The following is a 22,371-nucleotide window of genomic DNA, read 5'->3' as shown; positions in this document are numbered from 1 at the left end:
TTCGTCGCACCCAGCAGCTGACATTTGTTGCAGAAATGAAAACCACATCCAATGCAGTCATCTGCACAATTTTCTTCCTCATAAGCAAGGTTCTGCCAACACAATGTCGACACTCTGGAGTCGAATGCGATTGGACCATGGGTCCAGGTGGATTGTATGTTCTGAATGCGGGTCGGCAAGTGGAAAACATGTCGTTTTACTGACAGTTGAGCCCTGTAGAACGAAGATATTCGGCCCCTCGACTTGGAACACCACACGTGGAACTTTCTAGCCTTCAACAATTTTTGTACGCACCTTTTCCTGGAGAGAAGACTTTGCTTCTGGGCGGTCTTATGCTGACTAGATGTTGTGGGCCAGGGCTTTTGATCAATTGCAGTATTGCAACCTACCTCACTGGCAGCGCCCTTATTCCCCTGGGCCTTACCTGGTGGCAAGCTACAATTTGTAAGTGAGATGCACTGATGCGATTCGGGCGATAGTAGGTATTAATACATGTATGTTTATTAGCCATTGTCGTGGGAAATTTGATTGCAACCGCCGCACTCTTAGTCAGTTCGCTGGCCGGCGCCCACTATAATAGTGAGTTTGGCATACTCCAATTCCGCCATTCCAAATGTCGCTAATGGCAACCTAGTTGGATTTTCGGTATACAGCAGGACGGTTTGGGGCGTGTGGGGATCTCAATTCGTTATATGGAACAGAGTCTTTCTCTCTTTCAGTGAGTGTCATTGGATATGTTTACTTTTGAATAGCATACTAATAGGTGTCTCCAGTTTGGTTGGTATACCCACTCTCAGAGATGTCCATGGCACCAAGTCTCGCACGCAGTCCAGAGCTGACCATGTCTCAATAGGTATGCCTTTCAGGCCTGGATTGGCGGCGAATGCATTTACTGCATGCTGCTCTCCTGGGATCCGAACCTCGAGGATCATATTCCAAACACCATTCCGGCAGAAACAGGCATGACCTCGGCGCAATTTGTGTCCTATGTCATCTTCTCCGTCGTCATACTTCCGTTCCTATGGATTCGTCCTCACCGGATTCAAAAGTGGTTCAACATTTCTAGCATCATCACCATGGGGTTCTTCGTCATATTGCTCATTTGGGCACTGGCGACCATGGGCCCAGAAGGTTTCGGCTCCACTATAGGTTCTGGTAGTGAGCTTCCTCAAACCCAGGGACCTTATAGCGTTGCATGGCTCATGATTTGGGGTGTCATGACTACCATCGGGTCGATTGCGGCGGGCATTCTCAACCAAAACGACTTTGCTCGTTTTGCACAGCGACCCGCGCACGCTATTTGGGGCCAGGCCTTTGCCTTTCCGCTTTATAGTATCTTTGCGTCGGTTTTGGGCATCTTGGTCACTGCTGCCACGCAAAATCGCCTGGGCGGCGAGGCGGTTTGGAACCCCCCAACCTTGTTGGCCAGCTTGCTCCAAAAGGATCCCAGCGCGGGCACACGCGCGGCCGTCTTCTTTGCCGGTCTGGCCCTGACTATTGCCCAAATGGCCAGCAACATTGCCGGCAATGCGCTGGCCGGCGGCATCGACCTTTCGGCACTATTTCCCAAGTTTATCAATATTCGCAGAGGCGCATATATCACGGCAATCTTGAGCCCGGTCGTCAACCCATGGCGGCTTGTGAATACGGCGACAACGTTCCTCTCGGTCCTTTCTGGCTATGGAGTCTTCCTGGCACCAATGACTGGCATGATGGCTGCTAGCTACCTGATCGTTTACAAGCAAAAGCTACGGACGGATGACATGTACCGTGGTGACTCTGACGGGATCTACTGGTTCAAGGCAGGCATCAATTGGCGTGCACCCGTGGCAGTGAGTTTCCACCTTTTTTTCTTGCTTTCTTTTCCTCGCGATACCGAATCTTGAATCCTCGAACCGCTACTAATAGTCGATCCAAACAGTGGGTCGTCGGCGTAACCCCATGTCTCCCCGGGTTCATTGCTTCCATCAATACATCAATCAGCGTCCCCGATGGAGCTATTGAGCTATACTACATCAACTATCTTTACGGCTTTCTTTCGAGCGCTGGGTGTTTCGCACTGCTGCACTGGATATTTCCTGATCCCGCCGTGGATGCGTTTGTCAAGGGTCCGGAAAGTGCCAAGGAAATCATGCGTCAACATCACCTGGCTTGGGACAGGCCGTTGGACGGAGTTTCCGACAATCAAGATGCTGCATCTCACGAAATCGAGGGTTCGACCAAGTTGGACGTGCCAACGAGTCGGGGACAGACTTTGATAAGGACACAGATGGATGACGTATAAACTTGGGAAAAACATGATCTTGGGTGTATTTCTGATGGCGGGTGTAGATATGCGAGAGTATTCGTGTCGGAATACGCACGATCCACGCCAATGAGCCACATTTTAGGGTGTGCTACTACTGCTGTCGTCGGAATGATTTAATGGCTAGACGTGGAATCCAATTGTACAGAGTCTACACTTCTTTGCAACATGCACATGAGCAAACTTATTGAAGTGCATCAACAGCACCATAAACTCCTGGGTATTACTCAGCCATCGTGAACTGATGTGTTGCACTGGTTTGATCACGCTCGTTTATGTCTGCCTGTGCGGCCCCCGATGAATGGACCAGTGTATGTGTCTCTCAAGCAGGAAGATTTGGACTCATCAGCATGCATGGATTATTCATGTGAGAGATCAATCACGCGATATATCACACAGTTCCATGAATCAATTAGCATACGACAATTCTATGATATAAGAGCTGAATTCTGACAGTTGGCATTGATGTCGCCGTTGCAATCTACCGACTTTCTCAACGCACTTGCGCTAGCTCCGGCCTACTCCGACAGCCCAGTCCAGATCGGCCAACTATCGGCATCAGAGGAAGTGGAGGCAAAGATAAGCCGACCATACATTGCCCTTCAATATGGCCTACTGCCTCGTCAACTTACCCGACGACTCCCTGTTTATGGCCAGGCCTTCAGAGTAACCGTGCAAGTGATCGAATGGATCCTCAGCAGCTAGATCACGAACTGGAGTCACGGCCCGGCAAGTTTACCGTTGAAAGCACCTTTGGATCAAGACAGTGGAGAAGTAGGAAACGGCGCCCTTGCGACAGGTGTAGACAACGGAAAACAGCTTGCGTGATTCCCTCTGGGCCCCCTTGTAAGTTGTATACACAATCGTTTTTAGGTTTTGGAATTGTTTTCGACTTACATTCCCTCGCAGGCGACTTTTGCAAACAGAGAGGTCTGTCTTGTGAGGCTTCTCTGGCTAATACGCCACGCCGTAGACCCGGCCGCCAGGGGTCTACGAGATCAACAGAGGTCTCAGCTAGATTGGCAGAGCAATATGAAGATTGCGTCCACTCCAACGACAGTGCAGTCTCACCTCCGACCGATTCGACGAGCACAACGCAGGATGATGGCACATCTGTCTTGCCCAGTCCCATTGTGCCATCTGCTCCTTCAAGTTCGACAACGCCTCGTGCACGACAATTATTGACACTTGAAGGTAATGATGGAAAGACGGCGCACTACATGGGTCCAGCTTCAGAGCAGGATGGCTTTCTTCTGGACACCTTTAGATCAGCAATCATTAATGACCAAGACGAGGTGGACGCCAACATAATCCAAGTCTATCGTGGCGCATACTCCCATGACCACGCCCCAATACATTTCCTCCTTCTGGAAAATGAGTTCCCCATCTACACGAACCAGTCTATGCAGAATGCATCCGACAGGATAGAAGCTCTGGTTGACCCTTTTGGCCCAGATCTTGTTCGTCTGTACTTTCATCACGTCCACCCAGTGTACCCGATTCTCTCCAAAACTCGATTCCTAAGGCAATACACGACTGCACGGACAACAGCTCTCCCAGCTTCGCTCAGAGGTGCCGTTTACGCCCTCGCATGCGTCTTCTGGAACGATCGCCCTGGTGTGAGTACCCCACTGGCTTTCCAACAGCACGAACTAGTCGCCCTCGCCTATGAATCTCTAAGACGGGAGCTCGAGGCGCCGAATCTGGCCAAGCTGCAAGCTTGTCTTCTCCTTTTACACATTCAACCTCCCGACGTAGACAGCGTCGAGACGCCCAGCACATGGACCTCGACGTCGCAGGCGACGGCATGCGCGCAAATGATTGGGCTGCATCGCGACCCCGAGGCGTGGAATATTCCAGCATGGGAAAAGGCTCTGCGCAAGAAACTTTGGTGGGCTGTCTTTGCCACGGATGCGTGGTCCTCGGTGTGCCATGGGAACCCTCTTCATGTACACGCCAGCTCGTTTGATACCGCGCCACTTCAGATGGATCATTTACGCATTGATGAGGATGTTCCAGAAGACCTCATGCATTTCGTGGAGCCCGAAAATGCACGGTTCCAATCTGCTGTTGCTGTACGGTATCTGGAGGCGATACGCATCTCGCAGTCGTTACATGAGCTCCTAACTTGCGCCTTGTAAGTATCCGTGTCGAGGTTTCCATGCACCAGCCTAGCGCTAAAGATAGAAATCAAAGCCAGATTCAGCCAACTCGAGAGTTAAGCACCAATATCAAATCCAAAGAGCTACGTCTCCAGGCAGTGCGGCTGCAACTTCAAGATTGGCATGACCTCCTACCTCGCTGCCTGGGGACCGAAGCGGGTAAGAATTCCAGACCGAATGATAATAGTGAGTTACCTGTCATCTCAAACTTCCAGACCATTGACATGATATTCACAACACATTAGATCCATTACATATCTCGTATTATGCCACAGAGGTCCTGTTATGGCGTGCTCTCATGCATCCAGCAACTGCCAAAGCCAGAGCAGATGACAGTTCAAGTCTCCAGCAGTGGTTCGCAATTGCTCTTGCGGAATTTGAGGACTTCGTGAACTTCTTTGCCGATCTGGACATTACTTGTCTTCATGGATTTATCCCGCGACGTGAGTATTATCTTCTTCATCCATGGACGACCATCCCTACAATTGAGCATGACTGATGAACTACCAACTTATAGACGCTCGGTCTCAATTGATACTATGCGGCAATTTCCTCATATATCTCTTTCTGCTCGCCAGAAAACCAGCCGACGTGCGCAAAGCCTATCAACTCCTGGAAGGTTTCCAGAGCTCATTACTACGACTCGAGGCTACGTCAAGTAGCCGCACTGTGCTGTTTCTCAAGCCCGTGACCTTTCGAATCAATTCGTTCTTCAGTCAAGCTGCTGACATCATGCGGCAAAAGTGTGCATCGCCTGCGACATGATTTTATTGTGTCGCCATTTTCTTTGCACGAGTCGGAATTTCGTCTTCATATATGCCCAAATACTTGGATACAACCACATTTCAAGCACACGATCACGAGTAAACAAATGCATTCTTGTATGCTTTGGTGAAAACCATTATCATTAATTATATGTATTACTGAGCCAGGACATTCGTCAACTAGCCCTATACTTTGTCATGTCCATATATGCAGGACCCGTTTATGCAAAAACGCTGGAGCTGCAAGCCTGGACAAAGAAGCCCGAGGTATCTGTGGTGCTGGTGCCATCGGGCGAAGTGAGCTTAAAGTAGCTCTGGGAGACACCGCCACCGTTGGCCCAGAGCCAGGCGAGGGGGATAGCGTCGCCGGCATTAAGGGTGACGCTGTAGGAGCCGCCATAGTAGCCGGCGCCGGTGCGGCTGGCCTGGAAGTTGGTGTTGGAGTCGCTCCAGGTGCTGTAGGCCACGTCGCCGGTCCACAGGTAGCCCCAGTTGTCAATGTAGTCCTTGGAGCTGGAAAAGGTGTATGTGCCCGTCTGCTTGGCAATGAAGAAGCCCTGCAGCAGGAGCGCAGCCTGAGTCGCCAAAAAGGCCGAGTGGTCCGACAGGGTCAGGTACTGCGAGCCGCCGGACCAGTTGGGGGTGTTAAAGGTCAGGGACTGCAGGACACCGGACCAGTCAGGGGTCAGGGACTTGAAGGCAGACGAGGTGTAGCCGCTGCTGCTGGAGTCGGCATTGTAGGAGTGAGTCTAGATTGTGTAAGTCAGGAAGTTGCTCATGTGGAGAAAGGCTGGCATAGGGGTACTTACGTATTTGCGGTAAGCAATACCGTTGCTGGCAATGGTCGTAGCCTCGGCATAGGCAGTCAGGGTGGTAGTCGAGGTGGTGGTGACAGTCTCGGTCTGTGTGTTTGTAGCAGTGGATGTGGCAGTCTCGGTGCTATATCATCAAAGTTCAGTACACAGAATAATAATTACAACGAGATTCGTCAAAACTCACGCAGTGACAGTGGGCGTCAAGGTGTCAGTGGAAGTGACGGTAATGGTTCCGGGCACCAGAGTCTGGGTGACGGTAGTCGTGGTGGAAGGGGTGGGGATAGACAAGCACGAGCAGGCAGTGGACACTACGGCAGAGGCCCAAGTCGTGGGGATGCAAGTCGGCTTTGTAGCGGCAGCACTACGCTTCTCTAGAATAGTACCGACGGGCGTAGAAGCAGTGTAGGCACTGTTGAGACAAGTCAAGGTGGCTGTCGAGGTAGTCTGAGTGGTGGTCTCGGTGACAATCTATATGGCCAACATTTAGAAACCATGTTCATCTTCAATAATCAAATTGCTTACCTCAGTAGATGTCTCAGTGGTGGTGACATCAGTAGTCACGGTAGACGTAGTCGTGAGAGTATCAGTGACGGCATCGGCAGTAACGGTGGTTGGCACCGTGGTGTAGACGCTGGCAGGGGTCGAAGTAGCCGTTGCCGTGCTATATACCATTTAGTAAGCCGTTCGGAGATAATATATAGGCAGTAGCCTTACTAGGTCAACGTCGGTATCGACAGGTAGCTCGAGCAGTACGAGGTTGCTGCGGCGTCCTTCTTGAGAGCAGAAACGACGACAACATTGACCTTGCAGAACAGCTCTTGCAGAACGGCATTAGCATTGCTGCTTGTTGGCGCAGCAGAAACTGCCAGCGGAAGCAAAAGGGCAAGGGAAGCTGGAGAGCGCATCTTTTCGGCTTTGATGGTCAAGAGGCAAAAAGAGTCAAAGAGGCGGGTCTGGAGGCAATTTCCAAGGCTGCTTGCAAAACTTCATTGATACTCGACGGGCGGCAAATACGCCTTTATATAATGTTGTTGAAGAAGGCATCGTCTTCTCCACAGACCAAATCCACCTTGATCCAGATGTGCGGAGAATATTTTGATGGAGACAGCGCGCTCATCTCGAATCCATGGAACAATTTCAATATAGAGCATTTTCAGTCAGCTTCTCTCCACACTTCAGCTTGTTCCATTCGCGACTATCTAAACAAGTTGAGCAGAGGAAGGAAGCTGATTAAAGAGGCTATGCCGCATTCAGCTCTAGTTCAGTGTCTGAACAGCGAGATCATGAGTCTAGGGTCTTCGGTACAGAAAAGAATCATGGAGATCTAGATCTAATTGCCAAGGGCGATTTATTTTTAAGCCCACCCGTGGCATTGGAGAAGAATGCGGTGAGATGTGGAGGATCCTAGCAAAGCTGCATGCGTTTTCTTGTCTAGCCCCGGACTCCCAAATGCCGGCAGTCTGGGTCCAGCGGCGACTAACGATTAAAAGAGAGAGAATCGACCGATAAATCATAGTATAGAACTAGTTTATTTAGGTCCCGAGGGTACAGCACGCCTTGAGCGGCAGCCACAAACGCCAGTCTTACGTACTCTTCAGTGCCGGTGGCGTGCTGACTCTGATCTTGTAATTTAATGAAGGAAATGAGATCTTTTTTTTCTTCTCAATTGATACTCCTATATGCGTGCACAAGAGAAGCTGTGAACTTTGAAGTGGGCATACATTTGCTCGGCACCACATGTCAGTCGCTGTCAACGTGGGTCTTGCGAGCTCACCCCTGTAGGCAGCTGAAGAGAAGATCCTGTCCATTTTCAGCCGTCTCCACAACATAACCGTTCTACTCTAAGAAACCACGTCAACCCCGACGAGGTTCTGGACCCGATGTCGCGATCAATAATGTTCAAAATGGAATGCTGTATTTTGGTTCAGCGTTACAAAAACACTCCATCCCGTGGATTGGCGAGACCTCGCTACACCTACTGCAGAAGTCTTTTCAGTACCAAGAGCGTGAGTCAGAGAGCATCACTTGATTCGAATCAGCCGTATCGAGTGCTGTATCGATGTACTAGAGAAATCTTCATGCAGGTGTGACTGTAAAGGCACCCTGATGTTTTGATGAGGCAATTCAAGTTGAATAAAGGCCAACCAACGTCATGGATCGAGCCACGGACAAAGCATCTTTGTTCGTACAGAGTGATGCAATATGCTTTGTGGTCTTTTCTCTGTGACGAAATGAAGCTGGGATTAATTGCGCACATCATAAGAAAGACAAAGACTTTTTGAATTGTTCTTTAAGTGATTAAACTACCGTTGATGGACCTTGAGAGGTATAAAGCTTGGGCTCCGAGAAGAACATTCCTCCAATGAATCCAATTTAGCAGAGTTCAAACACGAGCAGTCTATTACCTTCTTATCGCCATATTTCATCACCATGTGCGATCACCCTGATATTGAAAAACAATCTAGGGTTTTCAATTGTCACTTGTATACGCATCATGTTAATCATTATGACTGCCACTGCGATGTATCGCAGCCAGTTATGATTGCTGATGGTCGTCAACAGACTGGTACGCCTCAGCAGTCGACGAAGCCACAACCCTCTCTTACCTTGAATAATATAATTCATAACCTCTTCTACTGCAAGAAGTTGCAACCAACTATCATGAATTATCTTCAACAACGAGAACAACAACCACAACGGGAACAATCTGATACGCCACAGGAGTTGAGTATGCCACAACAATCTATCACTACCAACAATATCATTCATAATCACTACCTCTGCAAGTTAACGATACAAGCTCTCCCTGATGATGATTCTTTTAAGATTCATATGTCGCAGGAGCCTATCATGCCACAACCATCATCCATCACTGTCAACAGTAAACTTCATTTGCACTATTACATTGAAGGATTTCATCTTCATGCGTCGGGATCTGAGTATCGAAGAGAAAAGATCAACAAGACGACGAATATGAACCCCTCATCACCCTCTGAAGTACGGTCTGTCGTTTCAACGAAAACAGAGGATGATACTGTTGGAAAAGACTCTGGCCCAGATCCCGCTCAAAATAGCAGTCCTACCCTCGTTTTCAGAGCAAAGCGAAAACGCGGCACAGATTTCAGCTCAAATACTAAACGGCGCTGTTTAGAGGAGTGAAGACATGGGAGGTGAAGGCATTGACTATTTGGTTGAGTATCTGTACGTATCTCTGGGAGTAGTGGAAGGTATATATATATATATATAGTCTATAGTGGAGCATGAAGCCCCAAATGAAGGAGGCTGGCCTCCTATTTCAAAAGACGCAATTGAGAAAAAGTTCGAAGCACCATTCGCTCCCTCAGAAGTCGTTCTCGAGCAAGATTCAGAGGTTCATACCAGTTTGACATAAGTTCAGACAAATGTAAAGGGAGTGGAAACAACAAACCCAGTGACCATCAAATGCGATGGGCGAGTGAAAAGTTATTCTGCTTCAATAGTGACTGGGCAATTCTGTTCAGAACATGCTACTAACTTTGGATCCTTGCCGGTCACTTGCGCCCATACAAGACGAGAATTCTTGAGTGGTGATAGCACAATTAAAAGTGTAGAGGCTTTATTATTGACTAAACGGCCGGAAGATAATTGCTTTTATCGACTACACAAATAAGGACATCATCACTTGGCATTAAGTTCTCGAATTACAGCTCTCCCTAAATGCGCAGGGCCTGGGCACAGTGAGAAACACTATAACAGATTAATAGGCGTCGAACGGAGTAGCGACAGGATTGACCAAATCAGCAATCTCAAGCCTTATTTGGAGAGTCGGCTATATTCCGTAGTCTCCATCCATTCGTCACCACAGATTCGGACTGTACAGGTGTTGCGCGATATATCACTCTAAAACATCCTGAGCTTAGTGTGGAGAACCTATATTTGCAATATGGCTCAGTGGTATGTTGTCATAACAGATTATGAGATATGCTTCATTTGGTGCCACGTACTAGTGTTAATGCAAAGGTTGGTAAGGATATAATGGATCTACTGAAGATGATGTTGCCGATGGTTTCATTTAGTGAAATGCTACCGAGCGCGCAGATGGGAGCAAAGGCCCTTTTACTAAGCACAATCAGGAGCCTTGTGAGACTGAAGATGAATAACCACATGGATTAGTTGCTTGTGGCGCATCTGAAAATCGACGGTTGACGAGGTTTGTCTCTTTATACTTGCTAGCCGGACAAGGTCTCCTACTGAGTTGCTTTATCGTGTCAAAAAAGTGTGGATTAGTGAGAAACATGATGTATTTGCCGCATCATTCGGTGATCCAGAAACTTTCCAGGTACCTGTTTACTGTCGGATGACCCTTTGATCCGACTCTGACATGGTCTAGACCTAAGGTTTAAGATATATATTGGCTGTGTTGTATTATTATGTGAAAGAGAATAAAGACAATAATATGTGTTCTTTCAGACATTAAAAGATCAAGGATGAATCTTGAGAGGTATAAATTTGGGGGTATTGGCCGAGTATTCTGTTGGTTTATTTGATCTACCAGAGTTGAAACAATCTTCCATTTTATCTTTATATTCGAATACGATATTCTATCACTATATCCCATTATTATACTTTGCCATTGCATTCTATTGCTGCAATATGTCACAATCACCTGGATTTGTCCATGACCACTGTCCACGCACTGTGGTTAACAATGAGGCGACAAAAATTGTGCAAAACTTCTATCATACCCCCGATTCAAGGGCCTCTGAACAAAGCAAAACAAAAGACCAACAAACCATCTGCGATCACTGTCCACACATCGTGGTTAACAACAAGGCGAAACTTCTTGAGCAAAACTTCTACTCCATCCCTGATTCAACGGCCACTGAACAAAACAAAACGTCCTACCAGCCGACCATTTTAGATGTTCTCACATCAGGACGCCGCCAGCCGGACTCGTCAGAGCTAAAAAATGGTAGAAATACGGACAACCCGAACTTCGCAATAACCGAAGAGATTGAAGTCTGGGAAGAATTCACTTTTGAAAATGTAATGCTCGCCTTTGGGCCGTATCTGCTCATGGAGGCGCCTGACTCCATGGGTCCTCAAAGTTTGTCAGAGTCTTCATTGTTTACTATCAATGAGGCTTCTCTTACGACCATATTCAGGGAATACACATTAGAGACCGTAACACCCGCCGCGAAAGCGACTGTCAACGATTCAACCTATTACCCTCCGTCTAATCTAGAGACTCCAGAGACTATGTTACATTACCAAGAGTTTGTTCTCAAAAAATCATATATTACGGAATCGTATCACAAATACGTTGGAAAGGATATCACTGTAACGCCAGACTGGGTAGTTGTCCGTCCTCCACCTGAATTGTGGTCGTTTATAAATTCCGAGTCTTCAAGAATAACCCAGAACCACAAAGCTGCGCGAGGAAAGGCGAAGGCGCAATATACACATGAGAAATTCAAGGCCAAGTTGCTAGACTCACTTGAAGTTCTATTGGTGGGGGAAAGTAAAAGAAGTGTAAACTGGACATTTCAGAAGTCGAAGGACAAACTTGAACAATTGAAGAAGACTCCGAATAAACCGGAAAGTTCGGCGGCTAAACTTCAATGCAAGAATGCCAGCTCATCGGAGAAATGCAGCGAGAAAGATGGCAGGAACATGCTGCGACCTATAGATCAGACCAGCACATACTGTTTGTGGGCTAACGTGCCACTTGGTTGTCTACACTCGGAGGAAGAGCTTCTCATTTGTAATACGAGACTGATTGGCGGTCGAGACAGAGGTGACGGAAAACCTAGAACAGGTGTCAAAGTTGTGCGGGTGGTCTGGCAAGAGACATACGCCCCAGACACACTTACGCCGGAGTTGGCACTTTATTGTGCGACTATTGCCGCTCATAACAGCCGTGCCCGCCATACCTACTCAGTGGGTGAAACCTATCTCAACGAAGATCTTATAATCTGGTACCGCATTGCCGATTTCAACGATTCGAAAGATACCCACGCCGTAGATGGAAACACAAGGTACCGAAATAAGATGTCAGGCGCTGAGCGGCCTTATTCCGAGTTGAAAGAACACCTCCATCTCAAGCTCTTGGAGCGAGAGGTGTAGCTAGAGGATGTGACTAGCATCTCCTTATGACATTGCAACGAATGAAAATGTATATAGCCTAGATAGACTGAGAACTTGTTGTTAATTATTTGCCAATCAAACTAAAACTGGACGGTATTAATTTATTCTGCCATTTACCTCAGATATTATTGTTGTGTATGTCACTAACTTAGATCACAGGAAACTTTTATTGCTTTGCAAATAGTCTTTACTATGGACTCCGTGAACTATGAATCCCACTTTCTTTCGAAAAAGTTGACGGCTGAGGGTGTAGCAGAAAATGGCTCCGGCTACATGGCTCCCTTCATCAACGATTCTACGTGGCTGTCTATGTTATACAAGCGGGCAAACGAGAATTCCGAGATTTAGTTTCCCAAATGCTTCAACTTCATCTTGGAGAATCAATTACCACCGGGAGGCCGGGAGAAATACGCGTCGCCCGTCGATGGCATCCTGAGTGCAGCCGCGGGGCATTTAGTTCTTAAGAAACGAATCAAGACATGTTCTGCCAAAAATGAAATTTTGAGCAAAAGTCAGAGGGCTAATAGTGCTTATGAATGCGTTCGACAATTTGGCTACTCCCGCAATAGTGTTCACTAACCATCAAACTGTCGCCAAAAAGATGGCTTGTATAGCAGCTCTGTCCTAGTCATCCATTCTCTTCCGCCATACCAGTCATCCTCTTCGGGTTCTTCCTCGCTGTCCTCCCATTCACCCTCATCAACGAGGCCTCGAATCCATGCTGCAGACCAGTCTTGGATTTGACGCAGGCCCATAATGTCCCCACGTGCAGGCTTCCACCGATATCGATCAGCATAGAACTTTATGCATCGAAGCTTCATTTCTTCGCTGTCTGGCCTATCTCGAAGATTGTACCGCACTTTGCCCTGGAGCATACGGGTGCAGATTTTTGGCCTACCGGGTATCATATCATATTCTTCCAGCTGTTCATCGAAGCAGGAATAGTCGGATCTAGTGTAACTTTTCACCCATTCAATGCTCCGGAACACTGTCTTCTTGTCGAGTAGAAAATGAGGTACAGTCCTAGCGGAGCTGAAGTCGACTATGAGACCGTTGACGTAAGCATCTTCCTTGATGTCACCATGTATTATCCCCAGTCGATGAAGCTGTTGCAGATCCCGCATCATACGTGAAACGTGCTCAGGGAGAAATGTGGTCTTTTTCTCCACAAGTTCCTTCACTATTGCCTTGACCGGATATGGAGTCGGTAATGGAGGTTCGTCGCTCTCCATAACGTTGTTGAACCAATCGCGAAGAGATTTTTCATCCTTATCGTCGGGCAGTGGAAGATGTTCATCGTGGTCATCCTCCCACTGCGCCCAGAACTGCCATTCTATAAGATCCCTTTTCGTTATGCCAGCGTTCCGTATTCGTTTTGAATAGGATCTATCGAGTACAAGATATCCGTAGCACTTGGCCGCCAGGTGTTCGTTCTTGGTTTCTTTTAATCGACCATAGGCGCGGCATTCGCTGAAGAACGGGAGGCATTGGAAATTGAGTTTGTCGTGATCAAGATTAAGCTTTTCCATGTCTTCATCGTGGGGTCGTTCGTACCAGTCCAAATGATTGTAGTACTTCCCCCGTTTGAACTGGGGTAGTCAGTGCAAGCCCATCACCAAGTCTCAACCTAAGACTGTCAGTCTTACCAGCTTCAACGCAAATAGCGTACCATCAATCTTTACTTTCCAGACTATCGAATGGGCGCCCGTGCCAAGCTCGTTGAGAAATTCGATTTCCAGCCGGCCAGCATTGCCATTCGGTGACTGAAAAGGGCCCAACTTGGGTCCCGGTATTGGTGGAAGCTCCATGGTTGGGACTGAGGGCAGTCGAAAATAATGATATGAGAAACATGGATTTTGAAAATTAAATTGGTGCCAGACCATTTTCTCTCTTCATTGGACCCTGCACGATCTGAACAAAGCCTGAAATTCTGAAACAGGCCAAAATGCCCTTTTTGTCTAGTTTTGGTTCCCCCATTGTTCCATTGAGCGCATAGATGAGCCTTTTCCATCGCCTTTGCTTGGCGCTCTTTGTAGCTTGAGCGGTCCTAGTCATCGACCCCATCGTCCATATGTTGGCTCGCCCACGGACTTTTCCGTCTAATGACAGGCCCGTAACGAGCCAAGACGAAGGGGATTGGTATTAAAGCAATACTCAGAAAAGCCAGTAAACTTCCTCCCCACTGATACCCTAGTTTAGAGAATAACTCTCGGCCAAAGAGGGGAAATGCAGCGCCGGCAATGTTGCGAACCAAGCCAATACCAGCCAAAGCTGAAGCTGAGTAGACCTAAAGATTGAACATGAGATAGTGTAGTGGGGCAGCAGTTATGACATGGCTTACCCTATATGCGTCTTCAGTATACTGGAAAGTCATCAAAATAAGTGTGTAAAAGGACCATCCCCAGAATGCCGAAGCCACAATTGGCACAATGGGCGCGATGCTCGCATCAGTTGTCCAAGCGAACCAAAATAACGATATGGGAAAAACTGTTGTGTGTCAGACAACGATACCACACAGGATTCGGACTACTCACCAACAGCGGCTACCATGGCCAACTGTAACCGAGCCTCTGGAACGGCCGCACTGCTTGAAGATGCGAGGCGCTTCTGGTAGTACCTCTCCTGCCACAAATTTGTGAATGGACCGACGGATATGCCAAACGCAATTCCCAAGAATGCGCATCCAACCTCTAGAGTGCTGAACCCGTGACCCTCGCCGAAGACCATTCTGAATGCGCCATTGAACAAAAAGCTCAGGCCATAGAGATAGCCATTGTAGAGGGCTGCAAAGATGATGATGGCCTCTGTCAGCAAGAACCGAAAGGGCCTCGTCAAGGCGACGTTGAACAACTCGTGCGCGGATCTGCGGTGTAGGCCATCTGGCTTGGAATCGTCTGCATTGGCACCATTGCGCTTTCTCGCGGCCTTGACGCGATTACGGAGAATGGTGGTATGCCGCGTCTCGCGAAGGGTCAGTGCCATGATCAGCCAAAATGTCCCGCAGACACCCAGCAGAGCCCAAAACACCTCACGCCAGCCTCGATACTCGGCTACAAATGACATGGCAAAAAACCCGGAGGGACTTCCGCATGTAGCGGCCCAGAGATAGATGGACATGGCGATGCCGGTCTCGTGATGAGTCCACATGTCTGCAATAGAGCCACCAAAATTGGCTGTCTCGAATGTCAACGAAACTCGATTGAATCATTCGAATAAAAGCAAAACATACCAATCGTCACAGCAGCAAAGAGGCCACTGAAAAAGCGCAGCACCATGAATCCAGCCACATGCTGCACCAGCGCCGTGGCAGCCAAAAGAACCAGAAACACGGCATAGGATCCCACATAGATGACGCTCCTTCCAAAGAACTCACTCAGTGGCGCCAGCGACATTGGTCCCAGGGCAAGACCGGCAATGTAGAGGCTCAGACCGAGCGTGGCGACCGTCTCCGACAGACCAAACTCGGCGCGGAAGCTGGCGGTGGCGGGCGAGAATCCCGACGCGCCCCAGGACACGGACAAGTCGATGGGGGTGATGGCGGCGACAATGAGCCATTTGCGCCACGGTGACCAGTTGCGCGGGTTGTCGGGGTCGCCGGGCGCAAAGTGGTCCAATGCCGGAGGGGAGGCGTCGGCCCCGAGGAGGGGTGTAGAAGCCGAGATGCCGCCGCCTGTGTGTATACTCCCCGACGACGCCGCTTCGCCCCGATGATCCGCCATCTCACGTTGGATATTGCAAAACTCTTGATGTTTAAAAAGCCTCTTCCACTGCTACTACATCGATATTGGATGAAATCTACAGAATCCGTGTTTGTAAAGGTCAACTCCTTCTTCATATTCTGCAGGTGACTGACTGACTCTCTTATCAGCTGAGAGGGGTTGGGCGGTGGAGCACCCGTGTGACCATCGGAGCACGCAACCGCAGACACCCGGTTAGCCACAGACGCGGGTATTGATTGACCATGAAAACTTTGGTTCTACTTGGTGAATAATGACTCGAATATACCACGGCACAGATATTCCAATAAATGAATCGGACATTATGCCACATACGGACTGTTCAAAGTATCAATGCTCCCACGGCCGATTGTTAGTTTGATGACGTTATAGTCCGTCCACTGCCTTCCCCACTCATCTCTACCTCTTCCATCGAGGACTTGCTGTGTGCAGCCTCAACATCAGCTCCATTCTAGAAGTAATGATAATAATTGTTCTTTTGATGTGAAATGACAATGGAAGATTGATGCATTGATACATTGTAGCTTAGAGGTAAATTATTCCAGCTGCCATTCACTCAAGTTCATTGTTCATGTCGACACCCAAAACGCAACCGGCCAGTGAATGACAAGGAACCTGCAACGTTAAGCGAGACCTGCAACATGTCCATTGCGCTCCTGTGAATCAATTCCTGTCCTCATCAGCTCTGAGAAGAATAGTAATGGAGCGAACTAAAGAGAATCAAGATCCCAATGCTAAACCTGTCGAAGCAGATCGCTCCCGAAGATCGCCTGCACCATCTCCAGAGCCATGTCCACAACCCTCTGTACAGGGTGCCAACTGTAGCGGAGCAGTCGCTGACACTTGCAGTACTTCAGTCAACGAAACCTGCTCTACTTCAATCAGGTCTATCCATCACACTCAGAATCCAATGAAATAGAAACTCGAAAACACACAAACAACGCTATAAATATCTTCCCTCCATCATGTTCGCAGACCTTGGAAATGCTCTTGGCAAGTAAATGCAAATATTCAGGGTTTATCACGACCGCTAGGGGCGTTCATCTTAGGGCAAGTGCGAGAACTAGTGGAGCCGTTCATAGCGTTCATGGCCGCTAAAATTTGCGGACCGGGTGTGCGTTGGAAGGATCTTGTTATTTATAAACCTTTTTTATACACTTCCTTGCGCCAAAAATGACCAAAATCATGCTTCGCTAGTGATATATAAAATACAGCTCCCCAGGATCATTTAGATCAATCATAAGTCGTTTCTGTTCGTCATCTTAATATGCTCATATAGGTTTCCAGCATACCATGCTGTGTAGTATTTACAAGTCGTGACCTGTTTACGGGTTAGTCATACATATACTTTCGATTTCACATTGGAGGAGACTAGGTTCAACATACGTCCAAGTTGCTTTCCGCGCTTCGAGACCTCGCGGGCGTGGTATTGCTTAATCTTGGCGCGCTTGGCCTCCTCAGCAGCCTCGAGTTCAAGGCGCTTGACCTCGTTGCGGGCCTCACGGACACGGAGGCGGGCGGCCTCGAGGGCGCGATCGGCTTCGCGCTCGGCCGTCTCGGCATTGAGGACATGCTCGCGCGCCGCGACAATGGACGGGTCCATTTCGACATTATTGCCGTGTCCAAAGGAACGGGACAGTAGGGATCTCCGGCCTGTAGTCGTGGAAGCCACGGAGCTCGCGTCAGTCGACCTGCGAAAGATGCCGCCGCCGCCGCCGCCGCCGCCAACGCTGCCCGCCCCATTATGGTGCGTGCGCGTGGTGTGGTAAGAGGACTTCGTACCTGATGTGTGGTGCGAGTTACTCGTCGTCGAGGTCGCGACCGTCGATGTGGGTGAGGGAGACCGCTCGCGCCGGCTGCCGAACAAGCCGTGGCTTCGCTTGGGCTCCTCGTGCACGACGGGTTCCGGCTCGACAACTTCTTCCTTGCGGCTGAAGAGAGGCATGGTTGTAGGTAGGGTGGGATTTCTTGGCTCTGAGTAATGGGAATATAGAATATGTTTTGGTCGGATACCGGCAAAGGTGTCTGACGCGAGAGGTTCAAGGATACCAAGATATCAAGTTTTTCTGTACTATAAGAGATGGAAGTTCGGCACAAAACATGAGTTCTTCGATGGACCCTTGGCTCTATTTGACCTGCGAAATCCTCTCCTAAGTTACTGTACACCCCTGGAGTCGTAATGAGACAATTCGTCACTCAAACCTGTTTTTCGTCGTTCATGGTGGTTTATCGTTGTTGGCTCCCCGTGGGGGGAAAGCAGATCGATAGCAATGACGTAGCCCCACACCAAATCAGGGTGCATAGCTGAAACAGGACAGCGAATCACAGCTGGTCTATGACGAAAGCCGGGCAACGTTGAACCCTTTTCTGGGCAAAAAGACCCTGATAACGAACTGAAAGACGTGGTTTTGGTATGGCATATGCAGGGTCTTGACGTGAGTGGAAATTGCAATCGCTGGGACCGTCACGTTTGAAAATGGCGCCGCTCAAGATTCTATTTGATGGTTTTGCGACCGATTTAGGTTTTATAGTGACGGTGCATTTGGGTTCGGATCGAAGCAAGACTCAACTTGCATCATGAATTTAGTTCCTAGTGTTAGTGTGAGGTACTACCAGTCGGCGACGGGCGTCCATTTGTTTTCTTCTGTCATCCAGAATTGTGCGATTGTCACGATTTCTGCTCGCACATGCGCACAAGTCGCAAGATATGTATTGTTCCCAAGTCGCTCACGTCTGTCTCGTCACAGATGGTTTGTGACTATCGGCAGATGTTGAAGTGCCAGGCTGAGTCACCTGTATTCAGCCAAGAGTATGCGTGAGTATGCGTGTGCACGTGGAGTAGAATGCATGTCCAATCGCTGGTCGTGCCTAGCTTGACCCGACAGTCTGTCAAGGAGCAGATAAACTTGCACAAGAAGTAGCTTCTCCTCCTGCTCCTATCCTGACATAAGCTCTGACATGAGGTGTGCTCTATTAGCCTTTTTGTGGTAAAGGGGCTGCGCCGGCATTTCATGTTGGTGTAAACATGGCACGTTATCAGGCAGTCTAATCTAAATTGCTCATGAATGACGTGATGTTCAACAACCTCCAACATATCTTGTATGACGAAAGCCTAATGACTATTTGCAATTATTTTGAAGATAACTTCTCAGGTAAAGTTTGTCGCACAACAAGATTTATAAACTGAGAACATATACTCAATCTCCTATCATTTAAGTCCTGGAGTCGGAAGCATAAATGGCCTTGCTGCTACACGTGACTCGTTTTGGTCGGGTCATCAAACGTGCCTGGATTCTTGGCACAGCGACATAACGAAATCTTATCTGAAAGATTTCAAGGTCAAAATGTAACGTCCAGGGATGGCCAGGTCCAACATAATGTTTCGCGGGGGAACGTGACCAAAAGGCGTGTGAGCGTTTTGACATTGAGTTCTATCTCTATGACCGGGGGGAGGCCAGATTGATCCACAAAAATCCCTTTGCGAGCCAGAGTTGGCATCCGGGGAAGCAGTGAAAGATAGGATTTTGACCCAATAACAGAGGACCGGAGGGGAGTCCGTGATAATGAACCACGATCTCTCCCGGCATGGAGAACTTATGCTTGTCCTGCCTGTGGCATGTGTGACTTGAATCCGAACCGGTCTGACGATCAAGTCCACTGTTTGTTGCGCGGAAAGGGTATTCCTCAGGCTTAGCCAATCCCGGGGCTCGGCCAGGGAGACTCCTTGTCGATGAAATCTCCGGGACACACATTCGGGGCCTGTGGGTTCGACGAGGGGCATACCCGGCTTGATCCTCATCTCCGAACAAGACTTGACGCACGACATGCTGTTCCCCCCCGTGCGGCATTGCGATCGCAAAATAAAGTGTGGATTCGCGGAGAAAATCTTATAATTATTTTAAACTTTTAACCCTGTGGTTTAATGCTTAATCCTTTACATTTAATGCCTTTAATGAATGAATCGGTAGCATTCTTTGTTCCTCGCTGATCAGGAACGCAGACGGCCAAAAAGAAATAAGCACAGGCGCGGTCCAATGTTGCGCCGACTGGCCACATGTAAGACCGTAACGGACCACACCATTTGACCCGCACCGGTTGGATCTATAAGCCGGCGCCCGTTTAGGAGTCCAAGGACAAGAAATAATTCTGCCATATGTTAGGTAATGCCAAATTCTCTGTTTTTAAGAAAATTGTAGAGACGAGATTTGTTGAAAAAGGATCAAAGCAATTCATCTTCTCAAGAGCCTCTTCAGCATCCTGTCGTCGGCATTGTCGTCCGAATGAGCATGCCACCCAGCGCCGCCGCGGATTCTCCGGAGCACGTTATGCCTGGCTCGCTGTGGCCGCGGGAGACGGTGAAGGGGCAACTGCCGCCATTGGTTCCGGCGACATTGCCCGAGGACGACTCGGGCTGGGATGCCAATCTTCTCGGTTCTTTTTACCAAGGTCGCGTTAGAGAACCCGAGCGAAGGCATAGCGGTGTACGTAATTTTCAAAGGCCAGGTATTGCCGTTCCGGTAATACTGATATATGCACAACCTGTAATGTTGAGAGACATTATTTCAAGTCAATCGCGAGTAGAGTTGCAAAGAGACGCTAATCTATGGAAATCTATAGTGGGCGGCCGTCGAGAAGAAATGGGAACAACGCCAGGTGCAAGAAGCAAAACAGACCGATGAACGGTAGGTGCATTGCCCTCCAAAGCTTTTTCATGTGTTCCATGCTGAGGTAGACCAAGCGTAAATAGGCCGCTTTCCAAAGAGTCTGCAGAAATTATGAGCCAACTGCATCCAGGATTATCGCTTCCGCCACCGCGATTGGAAGCCGACTTTCGCATGAAGGTTGTGTTGAGCTCTAATGTAGCAACATTAGCAGTTGGCGATGGGTTCAAGAAGTTGACGACCTTTACTGAAGGTGTTTGGTCTGGAAATGTTGGTACTGGAAGTGTTGTGGTAAGTCTTCCCATATTCACGAGGATCGGATCTCGAAACCGGAGCTAATGTGATAACTCTCATTTAGGATGGTGGCCAGGATAGCGTGGACATGAGTTTTGGGAATTCTTATGGCACGCAAGTTGAGGCAAAATTCAAGTTAAAGACAAACGATGAGCCACCCGCCATGTAAGTGCAAAGAGGCGGGCAAAAGTCATGATGGAACATTTCTGATAATTTGCAGCATCGAATGCAAAGCTCGCGGCGTTCGCACTGGATCCGAAGCTGTTATGAATGCCCTGGAGCATGAGGAGCAGGCACTCGCAATCGACCCAAGGCAATATCGGCACCGCATGGTAATCAATATGAGGACAAATGATCCGCGGTATGCAGACAAGGTCAATTTTGAGATCTGGGTGGGCACATGCCTGTGGCGAGGATCTGAACTCATATATGAGTATGGCTCACAATGCAATCCCGTCCTTCTCGAAATCTTGCTAACGTATTCCTCAGCGCCTATAAAATCCGGTAATATGAGGATGAAATCAGAATAGCAACAATATTCTTGCAAATGTCCACCTTTGATGATGAAAACTTGTAATGCCAAGATTCAGTGATTATAACGACGTGAGGGAACCTGAGAGTTGCAAAGAGACTCATCGGGACACTGGCCGTCTAGATACAATAATGGGGGTGAAATGTACAATCTGATTGCCAATGAGTGCATAACTGCTTCACCGCAACATTTCTTTGTCATGTTATAGGGGACTGTCTCAACATACGGCTGTTCCACTTCCCCACTCCCGAACAGAGATATCGCCTGGCTTCACTCATGGAGGTCTTGGTACGGCGATGGCTTAACGAGACAAGCATGTCAACAGCTTAAAAATAAACGGAGCACAAGTCAATCCTTCGTCTGTGTGTTCTTCTCAGCGCTATCGCTGAGGCGGCGTGTCTAAAATGAAGAGAAACCTTTCTCATGAATGCTCTAATGAATGCGAAGTTTAGACTGGATTTCACACCAGTACCCGAAACATATCTCCTGGAGTCTTGGACATGAACTACAGCGTCAATGAGTAGATGGACAGCGTCAAAACTTATAATGACGGACCAACTACTTTCTCAAGATTGTCATTGGCATTAAGCGGAAGTATTGATATATCGGTTGGCATGGGGAATTGTGCAAGTCGCTCTCGTCGCTCTCATGTCTCTACAGAGCGGTAAGTATCTCTAAGATTCATTTCACCAATTGGAAGATCCTGTCTTTTGACGAACGAATACAGTCCAAGGTCAAGTCGGCAAAGCTGGCAGAGCAACCGGGCTGACGTTGGAACACGGCAATCTCGCCGTAGATCCGGAGTGTCAGGGTCTTTGGGCGCGTCCAGCTCGGCACGAGTCTTCTCGGAAGCGGCACCTCGTTTCACGCCGGAAACAAGTCCCTACGACCGGTGGCGGCATCACCTGGCTCCGCACGCCAACCGGGACCACGACGCAAGGGGCAATCATGTGGATCAAATTGGTCGGTGGTGGC

General features: G+C 48.5%; 7 protein-coding genes across 7 annotated transcripts; 3 read left to right on the top strand and 4 right to left on the bottom strand.

Moving 5' to 3' along the window:
• Positions 1 to 103: 103 nt before the first annotated feature.
• On the top strand, positions 104 to 5,232 carry PFICI_02427 (uncharacterized protein; the record flags this gene model as incomplete). The annotated part of the gene is made up of 12 exons (XM_007831008.1): positions 104 to 154; positions 220 to 286; positions 358 to 444; positions 508 to 579; positions 635 to 722; positions 854 to 1,832; positions 1,922 to 2,213; positions 2,885 to 3,151; positions 3,215 to 4,442; positions 4,502 to 4,653; positions 4,713 to 4,910; positions 4,985 to 5,232. 12 exons carry the CDS (start codon positions 104 to 106, stop codon positions 5,230 to 5,232), a joined length of 3,729 nt encoding a protein of 1,242 aa, XP_007829199.1.
• A 220-nt stretch (positions 5,233 to 5,452) lies between these two features.
• On the bottom strand, positions 5,453 to 6,951 carry PFICI_02426 (uncharacterized protein; the record flags this gene model as incomplete). Its single annotated transcript, XM_007831007.1, has 5 exons — positions 5,453 to 5,980; positions 6,041 to 6,170; positions 6,231 to 6,514; positions 6,569 to 6,707; positions 6,761 to 6,951. 5 exons carry the CDS (start codon positions 6,949 to 6,951, stop codon positions 5,453 to 5,455), a joined length of 1,272 nt encoding a protein of 423 aa, XP_007829198.1.
• Positions 6,952 to 10,678: 3,727 nt separating this feature from the next.
• Positions 10,679 to 12,151, top strand: PFICI_02425 (uncharacterized protein; the record flags this gene model as incomplete). Its single annotated transcript, XM_007831006.1, has 1 exon — positions 10,679 to 12,151. The coding sequence occupies one exon, from the start codon at positions 10,679 to 10,681 to the stop codon at positions 12,149 to 12,151; it is 1,473 nt and encodes a 490-aa protein (XP_007829197.1).
• Positions 12,152 to 12,747: 596 nt separating this feature from the next.
• Positions 12,748 to 13,980, bottom strand: PFICI_02424 (uncharacterized protein; the record flags this gene model as incomplete). Its single annotated transcript, XM_007831005.1, has 2 exons — positions 12,748 to 13,761; positions 13,819 to 13,980. 2 exons carry the CDS (start codon positions 13,978 to 13,980, stop codon positions 12,748 to 12,750), a joined length of 1,176 nt encoding a protein of 391 aa, XP_007829196.1.
• Positions 13,981 to 14,219: 239 nt separating this feature from the next.
• PFICI_02423 (uncharacterized protein) lies at positions 14,220 to 15,891 on the bottom strand (the record flags this gene model as incomplete). The annotated part of the gene is made up of 4 exons (XM_007831004.1): positions 14,220 to 14,459; positions 14,514 to 14,659; positions 14,707 to 15,345; positions 15,402 to 15,891. 4 exons carry the CDS (start codon positions 15,889 to 15,891, stop codon positions 14,220 to 14,222), a joined length of 1,515 nt encoding a protein of 504 aa, XP_007829195.1.
• Positions 15,892 to 17,216: 1,325 nt separating this feature from the next.
• PFICI_02422 (uncharacterized protein) lies at positions 17,217 to 17,854 on the bottom strand (the record flags this gene model as incomplete). The annotated part of the gene is made up of 2 exons (XM_007831003.1): positions 17,217 to 17,230; positions 17,296 to 17,854. 2 exons carry the CDS (start codon positions 17,852 to 17,854, stop codon positions 17,217 to 17,219), a joined length of 573 nt encoding a protein of 190 aa, XP_007829194.1.
• A 2,341-nt stretch (positions 17,855 to 20,195) lies between these two features.
• Positions 20,196 to 21,372, top strand: PFICI_02421 (uncharacterized protein; the record flags this gene model as incomplete). Its single annotated transcript, XM_007831002.1, has 6 exons — positions 20,196 to 20,390; positions 20,527 to 20,591; positions 20,657 to 20,861; positions 20,929 to 21,029; positions 21,085 to 21,297; positions 21,354 to 21,372. 6 exons carry the CDS (start codon positions 20,196 to 20,198, stop codon positions 21,370 to 21,372), a joined length of 798 nt encoding a protein of 265 aa, XP_007829193.1.
• Between the last annotated feature and the right edge of the window lie 999 nt (positions 21,373 to 22,371).

This window comes from Pestalotiopsis fici (assembly GCF_000516985.1).
Source record: "Pestalotiopsis fici W106-1 unplaced genomic scaffold PFICI_Scf_2, whole genome shotgun sequence".
Taxonomy (NCBI): domain Eukaryota; kingdom Fungi; phylum Ascomycota; class Sordariomycetes; order Amphisphaeriales; family Sporocadaceae; genus Pestalotiopsis; species Pestalotiopsis fici.
Note: the sequence above shows the minus strand (reverse complement) of the source record. Positions and strands in the feature narration are given on the sequence as shown.